The following is a 12,916-nucleotide window of genomic DNA, read 5'->3' as shown; positions in this document are numbered from 1 at the left end:
GTTTTCATTTCAAGTTAAAGTGTGCTGTTAGCTAATGTTAGCTGGCTGGCTTGCTTGCTATCGTTATTTGTATGATCTTATTATTCGTATCTCAGAGCCATTTTCTTGCCTAGTTATAGCCGAATGTTATCTAGCTAACACTGAACATGGTTGGTTAGCAACTGCTGATTCATGCAGGGTAGTAATGTCATTGATTGAGATTATGGTTCATTGTTTACCTACTGTAGCTAGCTGCATGTCTTAATAACCTGTTGCGACTCTAGGGGCAATATTTTCATTTTTGGAAAAAAAGTAAAATGGTCAGAGTGTCTGGAATGCAACCCTACTCATCGGCCAGAGTGTCCAGTGTGCACTCTGAATGCTCTGAGAGCGAAACACTCTGAATTTACGAACTGACAATCTGTCAGCACAGTTACAATCACCAACACTCTGGATAACATAAAAACAGCCTAACCAGCTCTGCTAGGGCGAGTAATGTTCAGTGAGCTGTTCTCTCATTGTGTCTGGAAGTAGCTAGCAAGTTAGCCAGTTAACTTGGGTGCTTGACTGCTGTTGTTAGTACAGAACGCTTGGACCAATCCTTTGAAGAGATGGGTCGGGCTAAAGCTTAAGATGGTGTGAATGATGCTGAATGGGTGTAGACAAAGAAGAGCTCTCCAGTTGGTACCAAAATATTCAAAGGCCATTTTCTCAAAAGTGAGATTACAAGTTTATCAACTTTCAAAGCAGAACTACTTTCCCATTGTTCCTCAAATGCAGTGTATGATATACCATTTTATAGCTCTCCGTCTCTGCTTTTATCCAATGTAAAATACACCATTTCAACATTTTCTACATAAGACTGGATCAAGGCGGTCGGTCACATATGGACTTGGTCTTTTACTAAATAGGGCTATCTTCTGTATATCAACCCTACCTTGTGAAAACACAACTGATTGGCTCAAATGCATTAAGAAGGAAAGAAACTCCACAAATGAACTTTTAACAGAAACACCTGTTAATTGAAATGCATTCCAGGTGACTACCTCATGAAGCTGGTTGAGAGAATACCAAGAGTGTGCAAAACTGTCATCAAGGCAAAGGGTGGCTACTTTGAAAAATCTAAAATATATTGTAACGACCCTGGGTTTATAAGCTTGAGCATGCTTTTGCGGCACAGTGGATAAATCAAATCAAATCAAATGTATTTGTCACATACACATGGTTAGCAGATGTTAATGCGAGTGTAGCGAAATGCTTGTGCTTCTTGTTCCGACAATGCAGTAATAACCAACGAGTAATCTAACCTAACAATTCCAAAACTACTACCTTATACACACAAGTGTAAAGGGATAAAGAATATGTACATAAAGATATATGAATGAGTGATGGTACAGAATGGCATAGGCAAGATGCAGTAGATGGTATCGAGTACAGTATATACATATGAGATGAGTAATGTAGGGTATGTAAACAAAGTGGCATAGTTTAAAGTGGCTAGTGATACATGTATTACATAAAGATGCAGTAGATGATATAGAGTACAGTATATACAAATACATATGAGATGTGTAATGTAGGATATGTAAACATTATATTAAGTAGCATTGTTTAAAGTGGCTAGTGATATATTTCACATCAATTTCCATAAATTCCCATTATTAAAGTGGCTGGAGTTGAGTCAGTGTGTTGGCAGCAGCCACTCAATTTTAGTGGTGGCTGTTTAACAGTCTGATGGCCTTGAGATAGAAGCTGGTTTTCAGCTTCGGACCTCGGGATAGAAGGTCGAGGGTTCGAGACCTGCTCCCTACCTGTTTCATTACAATATTTTGATGTTACTACATGATTCCATATGTGTTATTTCATGGTTTTGATGTCTTCACTATTATTATTAAAGTAGAAAATAGTACAAATAAAGGAAAAACTCTGCAATGAGTAGGTGTGTCCAAACTTTTAACTGGTACTGTATGCACGAAATGTTTCGAATGGGAAGCATGCGGACGCCTTAAGACCGATGTCGCTTTTATCTTTTTTCAGACGATCTTGTAGTACATTAATGATTTCACTTGTATGAATCGAATATTCCCATTTCTTATCAAGAGGGGAAAAGGAAATATTCCTGAACTTTAGGCTACACATTTGATATTTGAAACAAAATCGTGATTGTGTTGTATTTCGAACAAACAATATTGTATTCTAATATTGTGAGGATAGTGGAGATTATATACATATTTAAGTTATTAGTCGAACAACGTGATAAGACTCAATAGTGAACCTTTATAATTTAGTACAGGGCTACTGTACAAAATAGTCATTCGGCCAGTAGGCCTACCGTGGCATATTGTAGCCTACTTTATTGAAGAAACCATGTCTGAATATGAAAGCAATGTAGTAAGGAGAGTAATTTCGTGTTATTTGGAAGTCGTTATCCAAAGAAACAGATGCAAAGTGTTTTGTTTTATAATTATATTTACAGTTTCTATCACAGTCATTGCTGCAATCAATATCAATTTAATTGACAATGTGGTAGGCTAATTATTTAAAAGTTGTTTTTTAATAACTTTCTTTTTCAGTTAGTGACATGGGTTACATTTCCAGTTTAATCATGTTATTTCAGTTGTAATATGTCACATTCTTCCATTGATCTTTTTCATATTTCGATTTCATTGTTATTAGTAGGATGTTTTTTCATTGGGGCGGAAGTAGTGAAGGTAGACAATGACCATTTCCCGTGCCATTTCTGCTGTCTAGTATTCAGCAGGTTTGACACAATAACAGCGTCAGATCAGCTGGTCTAGTAGTTTTATTGTGCAGTTTTTTTGTTGCAAACAGAGTTATTTTAGCTCGGAGCTACGTGTAATCTCCCGTTTAGTAGCATGTCAATAAATCCAGCGGCAACCTGCAGGTAATCTGCAGGTTCCGCGTCTTCGTTGCAATCAGGCCATTCGTTCATAAATATTTGTGGGATCTGTATGTGTACTGTACATGTGAAATTACCAGACTACCATGAGAAGGGTCGCTCTTCACTGGAAATATTCAACATAAACCTTTAAAGTCCTACTCCAGTCTCCTTTTCAACTCCTTTATCACCTAGTTCTTAACAAAAGGCACTTCCACGTGTCCTCTGACAAGGCACAAATGGGGGTGTTTTTTTCCCTCTTTTGTTCTCTAATGCTCCTATTTTGTTCCTCAAGCAAGGGGGAGGCCTATGACACCAGACCTTTAATGGCCTACTCCATGAATTTTACACTTGTGTCTAAAAAAACACAATTTTGCTCAAAACATATTTGTTTACCTGTGTGTACATTACTATATTTGTACATGTGGTATTGTTTTTCAACCAAAAACAAATAGCTGGAATGCGTCTGAGTTGTCAATCCACCTTGTTTTCCCTTAATTGTGTTGGTTAGAGTAGTGATGTTGATGTGTGTGTTAATAATAATATTATTAATAATGGATTGGATTCTCCACCCAGGTGCTCAATCATTTTCTGTGCCAGAATGATCAACACACACAAGCTAATGTGTGTTGGGGTGTGTGTGTGTTGTGTCCTGTCAGGATGGTGTTCAGTAGGGCCGCGGTGGTGAGGCTCCTGGCCAGTGACTGCAAGTGTTACCGTGATGACGCCCCTGATGACATGGTGCTGGGGATGTGTCTCAACGCTCTGGGGCTTCCTGTCACACATAGCTCCCTCTTCCACCAGGTAAAACACTGGCCTTACCCATTATTACCCTTATGCCAGGAACCCACAGTTTGGAATTTTATTGGCACGATTCATGTCACATACTATTTTCATGATTGTTCATTCATCATCGTATATGAAAGATGGGAGCTCTAGAGTCGCTCAGTGTGGCAGGGTCAACAATAGCCGATTTACTGCACTTGTGATTTCCTGACAACACCAAGTCTTCCCGAACAAAAGTCTAGCATGTCAGAATTGTCTGTGCTGTGTGAACCCTGCTACAAAGGAGATTCCACGCCAATAGGAACGCTGTATGCTGGCATGCACTGTAGAAAAGATGAAGCAATTGGGATATCTTTCTACACAGTATGTTATCTAACATTTTCTACACCCTAAATGGCAATTCCTAAGTATCCGATTTGATTAATCATATTGTAGGCCAACTAGAACATAGATTATGCTAGATTTGACAAATAAACACTTTCTGCTATCTTCTATTTTGAAAAGACATTCAAATCAAAAGAAATGTATCTTAATTTATACAAGTGGTAAGTGAGAACACCCTTCAGATAGCAAATCCTAAAGATGTATCAGCTGTTATGTCGTACAGTGGAGCACATCCACTGCACGACATAGCAAAGAAGTTTGGATGATCAAAACTGCACTGTGGGAGAGAGCCGTTACCTTATAAATATTTATCCATCACCCTTACCTAATACCAACTACAGTTGCGCACAAGTACTACATAGAGCCATGACTACATGGGAACTCTATTCCACATCAGGTAACTGATTCAAGCAGTAAAATTTTAAAAACAGATAGAAATATACCTTATGGAACAGTGGGGACTGTGAAGCAACACAAACATAGGCACATGCATACTCACACAAGATATGTGGAAGTGGTGGAGTAGGGGCCTGAGGGCACACAGTGTGTTGTGAATGTATTGTAATGTTTTAAATATTTGCTGGACCCCAGGGAGAGTAGCTGCTGCCTTGCCCATTACCCTTATCTAATAAGTTACCTTAGACCTAATATTCTTTACCCAAAATGTAAAAACAAATCACAGTATGTCAATTTCACAGTTCAACAAAGGTTGTTGTAGCAAGGCTCAGGTAACAAAGACACTAGTCTTTGGTATCCAATAGCCAATATCCCTCCTTAGTTTCCTCCTCAATTTCTCCTCGTCCCCTGGGGGACTGGTTGTCTCTGTACCAGTGTATTTAATAACCCTGTTTAAGAGTAGCAATTACAGCAGTCTCCAGTGCAGTCTCCTGTGGCTGACAGAAATGGAAGGTGTTGAAAGGAATTGTTCACTCAAATTACAAAATGGCATATTGGTTTTCTTGCCCTGTAAGCGGTCTGTGGACAAGGTAAGGGAGGCCGGTATAATAATTGTTATGTCCCTCCAGGCTCGACCTGAAGACTACTCCAGAGACTTCCTAGCCCACCAGGTGCCCATCTCCTTCCACAAACACTGGAACATCGACCCCGTCGCCGTCTTCAACAGGTGGCTAAAGGACAAGTCGAGGTCAACAAGCCCACGCGGACTAAACAAGAGCACCAAGGAAGAGTTATAGTCACTCAGACACAATCAGTCTTGTGTGTGTGTAGAGTCATGGACAAACAAATTATCTGCATGTTTCCTCCGTCGGTGTAAACGTTTTCTATATTGTGAATCTTGCGTAGATATAATTTGGAGGGTTCATGCAAGTCTCTGTCCATGACTGTGTGTTTGGGAACTTATTCATGACGGAGGCCAGGCACGGTAGAACAGCCCACTACTATGGACTTTCAAAGGTAATTTACGCTTGGGCCAACATGCTCAACATTTACCATGAATGCGATCTCCGCGAACTTCGGGGAAAACGCCTTTAGAAGACACATTGTCGGCTGTCTAGCGCTCAGTATTGTATTGAATCCCGGCCACAGTTTCAATAGATTTGCATGTTGAGGTTGTCAGTGTGTCCGGCTCTTGTCTGTGTGTATTTATAATATGATATAATCCATTTCTTGCCAAATTGAACAATTGAAACTCATTTTTTTTCTTAAGGACATATTTCAACATTAATGCTACATGCTGTACAATGTGTACTATTTTTATAAAAACGTGTTTGCGGTGTCTTAATGGAGTTTTATTTATGCCATTTGGTTTCAGGGCTACTACTAATTCTGACTGTAAATATCACACACAAAACAAATACTGTTTATTGGATTTTAAATAGAATCTTAGAGAAATGTCTCCAGATGTTTTGTTGATGATAACGTTGAAAGCAAAGGGCCTTGGGGGGGGGCATATATCCGTCATGACACACTAGCTTTCCACATTACTTCATGAATGATCAGTTTTAACTTGTGTAACTTTATTTATGGAAAGCTTATCAGTACAGGCCCAGCATGGGGACAGGGATGTGGTTAAATTAATATTTGTGTCTGCAGGTTTTTGTTTTTTCCTTATCAATTAAGCCCTAGACAACCAGGTGTCTGGGACCTTACTAATTAGTGAACTTAATTTATCAATCAAGTACAAGGGAGGAGGGGAAAACCAGCAGACAATCAGCCCACCATGGAATGAGTTTGACACCTGCTTTATATGGTGTAAAGTCAAGATTGAGTCATTCACCAAGAACGGAGTGTCCTTTTATTATGGGTCCCCATTAGCTGCCTAGGCAGCAGCTACTCTTCCTGCAGGTCCGGCAAAATTAAGGCAGTTATACATTTTTTAAAACATTACAATACATTCATAAACAGATTTCACAACACACTAAGTGTGTGCCCTCAGGCCCATACTCCACGACCACATATCTACAACACAAAATCTGTGTGTCATGTGGCAGACCAAGGGGTTGGGTCAAAACATTTACACAGGTCAGACACAGAGTAGGATTAGCTCAGTTTCAAAGGTATTTATTAAAATAATAGTCCAAAAGAAAAGGATAGGTCTCCCCCGAGAGACCCTCTCTGGGATAAACGTCTACTGGGCTCCGGGTCTTGCTGTATCCTGTGGGAATCAGAACTGAACTCACTCCTGTTACCTCTGCAACCATCCCCAGCTATACGGGAGTCCTTTCCTCCCCCAGTCTCTCCCTTATGTGCTGCCCTTCTGGCAGCTTTATGGGACTTGTACAGCTGGTGAACAATCAGCCCTTGATTACTCACCAACTCCCAATCAACCCCAATTAGTCCTGACCGGAGAGCCAGTCGAGACCTGGCACGTCCAGCAGATGGAGCCATCGCCTCGTGATGTATACGCCGTCTGTCACCAGGCCTCGACGAGTCTCCCCCTGGTGGCTGACCTGCTGTATGCCACAGTTATATGTGTGTATGTCTGTGTTTGTGTTGCTTCACAGTCCCTGCTGTTCCATAAGGTGTATTTTTCTCTATTTTTTTCTCTCAGATTTTACTGCTTGCATCAGTTACCTGATGTGGAATAGCTCTATGTAGTGCTGTGTGCCTCCCATAGTCCGTTCTGGACTTGGGGATTGTGAAGAGACCTCTGGTGGCATGTCTTGTGGGGTATGCATGGGTGTCTGAGCTGTGTGCTAGTCGTTTAAACAGACAGCTCTGTGCTTTCAACATGTCAATACCTCTCACAAATACATTGCTACATTTCCACGTTATTTATTACAAGATATAGTTGAGGATTGTGGTTCAGTGAATGATTTGTCCCAAATACAATGCTTTTCGTTTTTTGAAATATTTAGGACTAACTTATTCCTTGCCACCCATTCTGAAACTAACCGCAGCTCTTTAAGTGTTGCAGTCATTTCAGTCGCTGTAGTAGCTGACGTGTATAGGGTGAGTCATCCGCATACATAGACACACTGGCTTTACTCAAAGCCAGTGGCAAGTCGTTAGTAAAGATTGAAAAAGTAAGGAATTCCTTATTCTACCTTGAATCTAAGGAAGTCTCAGATTTTGCTCACCTGAAGTAGAGTATATTGTGATAAATTGCAGGCCACACTATTTGCCTAGAGAGTTCTCAGCTATACTTTTAGTGGCTGTTTATTTACCACAACAAACAGATGCTGGCACTAAGACTGCACTCAGTCAGCTGTATAAGGAAAGAAGCAAACAGGAAACCACTCACCCAGAGGCGGCGCTCCTAGTGGCCGGAGACTTTAATGCAGTGAAACCTAAATCAGTTCTACCAAATCTCTATCAACATGTTAAATGTGAAACCAGAGGAAAACAATTCTACATCACCTTAACTCCACACAGAGACACGTACAAAGTTCTCCCTCGCCCTCCATTTGGTAAATCCGACCACAACTATATCCACCTGATTCCTATTTGGAAGCAAAAAATTAAAACAGGAAGCACCAGTGACTCGGACTATAAAAGAGTGGTCAGATGAAGCAGATGCTAAACTACAGAACTGTTTGCATGTTCCGGGTTTCTTCCGATGACATAGAGGAATACACCACATCAGTCACTGGCTTTATCACTAAGTGTATCGAGGACGTCGTCCCCACAGTGACTGTATGTACATTCCCCAACCAGAAGCCATGGATCACAGGCAGCATTCGCACTGAGCTAAAGGGTAGAGTTGACACTTTCAAGGTGCGGGACTCTAACCCGAAAGCTTACAAGAAATCCCGCTATGCCCTGCGACGAACCATCAAACAGGCAAAGCGTCAATACAGGACTAAGATTGAATCCTACTACACCGTCTCCGACGCTCGTCGGATGTGGCAGGGCTTGCAAACTATTACAGACTACAAGGGGAAGCACAGCTGCGAGCTGCCCAGTGACACAAGCCTACCAGACGAGCTAAATCACTTCTATGCTCGCTTCGAGGCAAGCAACACTGAGGCAAGCATGAGAGCATCAGCTGTTCCGGACGACAGTGTGATCACTCTCCTTAGCCGACGTGAGTAAAACCTTTAAACAGGTCAACATACACAAGGCTGCGGGGCCAGACGGATTACCAGGACGTGTGCTCCAGGCACCTGCTGACCAACTGGCAGGTGTCTTTACTGACATTTTCTGTAATACCGACATGTTTCAAGCAGACCACCATAGTCCCTGTGCCCAAGAACACAAAGGCAACCTGCCTAAATGACTACAGACCCATAGCACTCACGTCCGAAGCCATATGAAGTGCTTTAAAAGGCTGGTCATGGCTCACATCAACAACATCCCAGAAACTCTAGACCCACTCCAATTTGCATACCGCCCCAACAGATCCACAGATGATGCAATCTCTATTGCACTCCACATTGCCCTTTCCCACCTGGACAAAAGGAACACCTATGTGAGAATGCTATTCATTGACTACAGCTCAGCGTTCAACACCATAGTTCCCTCAAAGCTCACCACTAAGCTAAGGATCCTGGGACTAAACACCTCCCTCTGCAATTGTATCCTGGACTTCCTGACGGGCCGCCCCCAGGTGGTGAGGGTAGGTAGCAACACATCTGCCACGCTGATTCTCAACACTGGATTTCTTCAGGGGTGCGTGCTCAGTCCCCTCCTGTACTCCCTGTTCACCCACGACTGCATGGTCAGGCATGACTCCAACACCATCATTAAGTTTGCAGACGACACAACAGTGGTAGGCCTGATCACCGACAACGACGAGACAACCTATAGGGAGGACAGAGACCTGGCCGGGTGGTGGCAGAATAACAACCTATCCCTCAACGTAACCAAGACAAAGGAGATGATTGTGGGCTACAGGAAAAGGAGCACCGAGCACGCCCCCATTCTCATCAACAGGGCTGAAGTGGAGCAGGTTGAGAGCTTCAAGTTCCTTGGTGTCCACATCAACAACAAACTAGAATGGTCCAAACACAGCAAGACAGTCGTGAAGAGGGCACGACAAAGCCTATTCCCCCTCAGGAGACTGTAAAGATTTGGCATAGGTCTTGAGATCCTCAAAAGGTTCTACAGCTGCAACATCAAGAGCATCCTGACTGGCTGCATCACTGCCTGGTACGGCAATTGCCCGGCCTCTGACCGCAAGGCACTACAGAGGGTAGTGCGTACGGCCCAGTACATCACTGGGGCAAAGCTGCCTGTCATCCAGGACCTCTACACCAGGCGGTGTCAAAAAAGGCCCTAAAAATTGTCAAAGACCCCAGCCACCCCAGTCATAGACTGTTCTCTCTACTACCGCATGGAAAGCGGTACCAGAGTGCCAAGTCTAGGACAAAAAGGCTTCTCAACAGTTTTTACACCCAAGCCATAAGACTCCTGAACCGGTAATCAAATCATATGTCTACCCAAACTATTTGCATTGTGTGCCACCCCCAACCCCTCTTTTACGCTGCTGCTACTCTCTGTTTATCATATATGCATTGTCACTTTAACTATACATTCATGTACATACTTCCTCAATTGGCCCGACCAACCAGTGCTCCCGCACATTGGCTAACCGGGCTATCTGCATTGTGTCCCACCACCCGCCAACCCCTCTTTTTATGCTACTGCTACTCTCTGTTCATCATATATGCATAGTCACTTTAACCATACCTACATGTACATTCTACCTAAATAAGCCTGACTAACAGGTGTCTGTTTATAGCCTTGCTACTGTTATTTTCAAATATCTTTTTACTGTTGTTTTATTTCTTTACTTACCTACACACACACACACCTCCCTTTTTTTCACACTATTGGTAAGCATTTCACTGTACGGTTTACACCTGTTGTATTCGGCCAACTTGACAAATAAACTTTAATTTGATTTGATTATGTTGGAGGCTTCCATTAAAGAACACCCTTTGCGTTCTGTTAGACAGGTAACTCATCTCCACAATATAGCAGGGTGTATAAAGCCATAAACTCCAAAGACTTTTACTGTTATTCTTTATTTCATATATCTTGGTTTCATAGTGTAGTTTCTTCTTTTTATTTAGTTTAGTCACATGATTTCTCAGTTTGCAGTACGCTTACCAATCGGTTGTGCAGCCAGGCTTATTTGCCATTCCTTTTGCCTCATCCTTATCAACCATAACATTTTTCAATTCCTTATCAGTCCACGGGGATTTACCAGTTTTTACAGGCATTTTCTTAATGCGTGCATGCTTATCAGTAACTGCGTAAGCAATTTCATAAATGTGTCAAGTGCAGCGTCTGGTTGATCCTCATTACACACCATGGACCAACAAATATTCTTTGCATCAACAATATAGGAATCGCTGCAAAATGTATTGTTTGAAACACTTATACACTATATTAGGCCCAGCCTTTGGAACTTTGGTTTTCCTAGATACGGCTACTATATTGTGATCACTACATCCGATGGATCTGGATACTGCTTTCAAGCCGATTTCTGCAGCATTAGTAAAGATGTGATCGATACATGTTGATGATTTCAATCCTGTGCTGTTAGTAACTACCCTGGTACTGATAACCTAAACCAGGTTGCAGGCACTGGTTACAGTTTGAAGCTTTTTCTTGAGTGGGCAGCTTGATGAATGCGAGTCAATATTTAAATTAATTGAATTCAATTAGCTTTATTGGCATGAAGTAACAATGTACATATTGCCAAAGCTTACTTTGGAGATGTACAATATTAACATAATACAACTAATAATAGTCAATATTGTCAATGGGACAACAGAAACAACAATAATCAGGGCTCAAAATAACCATATGTTGATCAATAACAATAAGCATAGAGGACATGTGCAGGTTGGTTGGTCTGTCAGACACTGTCCCTCATCTTATGGAAACCAACAATGTAGTGCGCTGCCAACCGACAGTTCTCTGCGTCCTCCCCCAACAGGACGGGTAGCCTATTCTCATCAGAGTGGTCTTTCAAACCTTGAATAAGGGTTTTACATTTGGGGAATTAAACTCTAATTGTTTAAGATTTTTTACATTTTGTCAGGAAATGCAGATCTGTCTCGGGTTCTGCTGTGGTGTAGTGGGTGCACAGCCTTTCCTTTACAGGGAGCCAGGTTTTCCTGTGTTTACCCTTCTCAATGGCAAGGCTGCGCTCACTGAGCCTGTACTTTGTCAACGTTTTTCTAAGGTTTTGATCAGTAACCATGGTCAAATAGTTAGTCACGGTGTAGAGTCGATTTAGGGCCAGATAGCACTCCATTTTGCTTTGTGCTTGTATTTGTCATGAGTCCGACCGAGGGTGGCTCCCCTTCCCGGTCGGGTGGCGCTCGGCGGTCGTCGTCGCCGGCCTATTAGCTGCCACTGATTGTCTTTCCTCCCCCTCCTTGTATGTTTATTGTTAGCATCTGTTAGTTAGTAATTAGTTGGGCTTTATTAGACAGCCGGCCCGCCTGTTTCTTTGTGCGGGATTAATCATTGTGACCTTCGTGTAGGTAGTAGAGGAACGTATTTGTTCCTAGTCGTTTATTTTCTGCTATACTGTTTTCGTCCCCCGTGTTTGGGGCATTTGATTTTGAGGACCCAGTGTTGCGTGAGTGCATTAAAAGACCACAGTATTGCACTCTCTGTTTCCTGCGTCTGACTCTACAACCACGACACCCGGAGTGTTACAGTGTTTCCCAATAAGCAATGTAGTTTTGTTTATTCTGATTGATTGGATGTTCTGGTGCTGGGGCTTCAGTGTGTTAGTAGAACAGGTTTGTGAACTCCCAGGAACAGCTGGATGAGGGGACTCTTTTTACTCAGCTCTTGGCATTGCAAGGCTTGGTAAGGATACAGTATAAGAGGGGGTCACTGTATTTTAGATGTTTCCAAAACTTAGTTGCTTTTTAAAAATGTGTTATTATTAGTGGATATTGGCCTAATTCTGCTCTGTATGCATTGTTTGTAGTTTTCCTCTGGACATGTTGGAGAATCTTACAGAACTCTGCATGCAGGGTTTCAATGGGGTGTTTGTCCCATTGGGTGAAATCTTGTTTTACAAGTGGACCCCACACCTCACTACCATGAACTGCAATTGGTTCAATGACACATTCAATTAGTTTTAGCCAAATTTGAATAGGTATTTCAATTTGAATTCGTTTTTTAATGGCGTAGAATGCTCTGCGTGCTTTCTCTCTCAGTTCATTCACTACCTTATTAAGGTGTCCAGTTGAGCTTATTTTGAAACTTAAGTAGTTGTAGTATGTGCAGTACTCTATATATTTTGTACCAATTGAGAACTTTTTGTCTAATTCCCAGAGATCTGGATCTTGTCTAGAAAAGTAATTATTTTTGTATTTTTGGGGTTTACTGCCAGGGCCCAGATCTGGCAGTACTGCTCTAGCAGGTGGGTGCTGTGGGTGACAGCAGGCACAGGTCATCTGCGAAGAGCAGGCATTTAACCTCTGAATTGTGGAG

The 12,916-nt window shown here is 42.0% G+C and overlaps 1 protein-coding gene across 2 annotated transcripts in view; it reads left to right on the top strand.

Annotated features, from left to right (window-relative positions):
• The window catches only part of LOC112265010 (beta-1,3-glucosyltransferase), a 141,311-nt gene extending 135,528 nt beyond the window's left edge, over window positions 1-5,783 (top strand). For both annotated transcript variants that reach the window (XM_042295785.1, XM_024441995.2), the window contains 2 exons: window positions 3,538-3,682; window positions 5,074-5,783. In XM_042295785.1, coding sequence (XP_042151719.1) covers window positions 3,538-3,682; window positions 5,074-5,241 — 313 coding nt within the window. In that variant the 3' untranslated portion in view covers window positions 5,242-5,783. The remainder of the gene's footprint in view (window positions 1-3,537; window positions 3,683-5,073) is intronic.
• The last annotated feature ends 7,133 nt before the right edge of the window (window positions 5,784-12,916 follow it).

The sequence above is a fragment of the Oncorhynchus tshawytscha genome, linkage group LG13, assembly GCF_018296145.1.
Source record: "Oncorhynchus tshawytscha isolate Ot180627B linkage group LG13, Otsh_v2.0, whole genome shotgun sequence".
In the NCBI taxonomy this organism is placed as follows: Eukaryota; Metazoa; Chordata; class Actinopteri; order Salmoniformes; family Salmonidae; genus Oncorhynchus; species Oncorhynchus tshawytscha.
The sequence above is the reverse complement of the archived record's forward strand: the minus strand, read 5'-3'. Positions and strand labels throughout refer to the sequence as shown.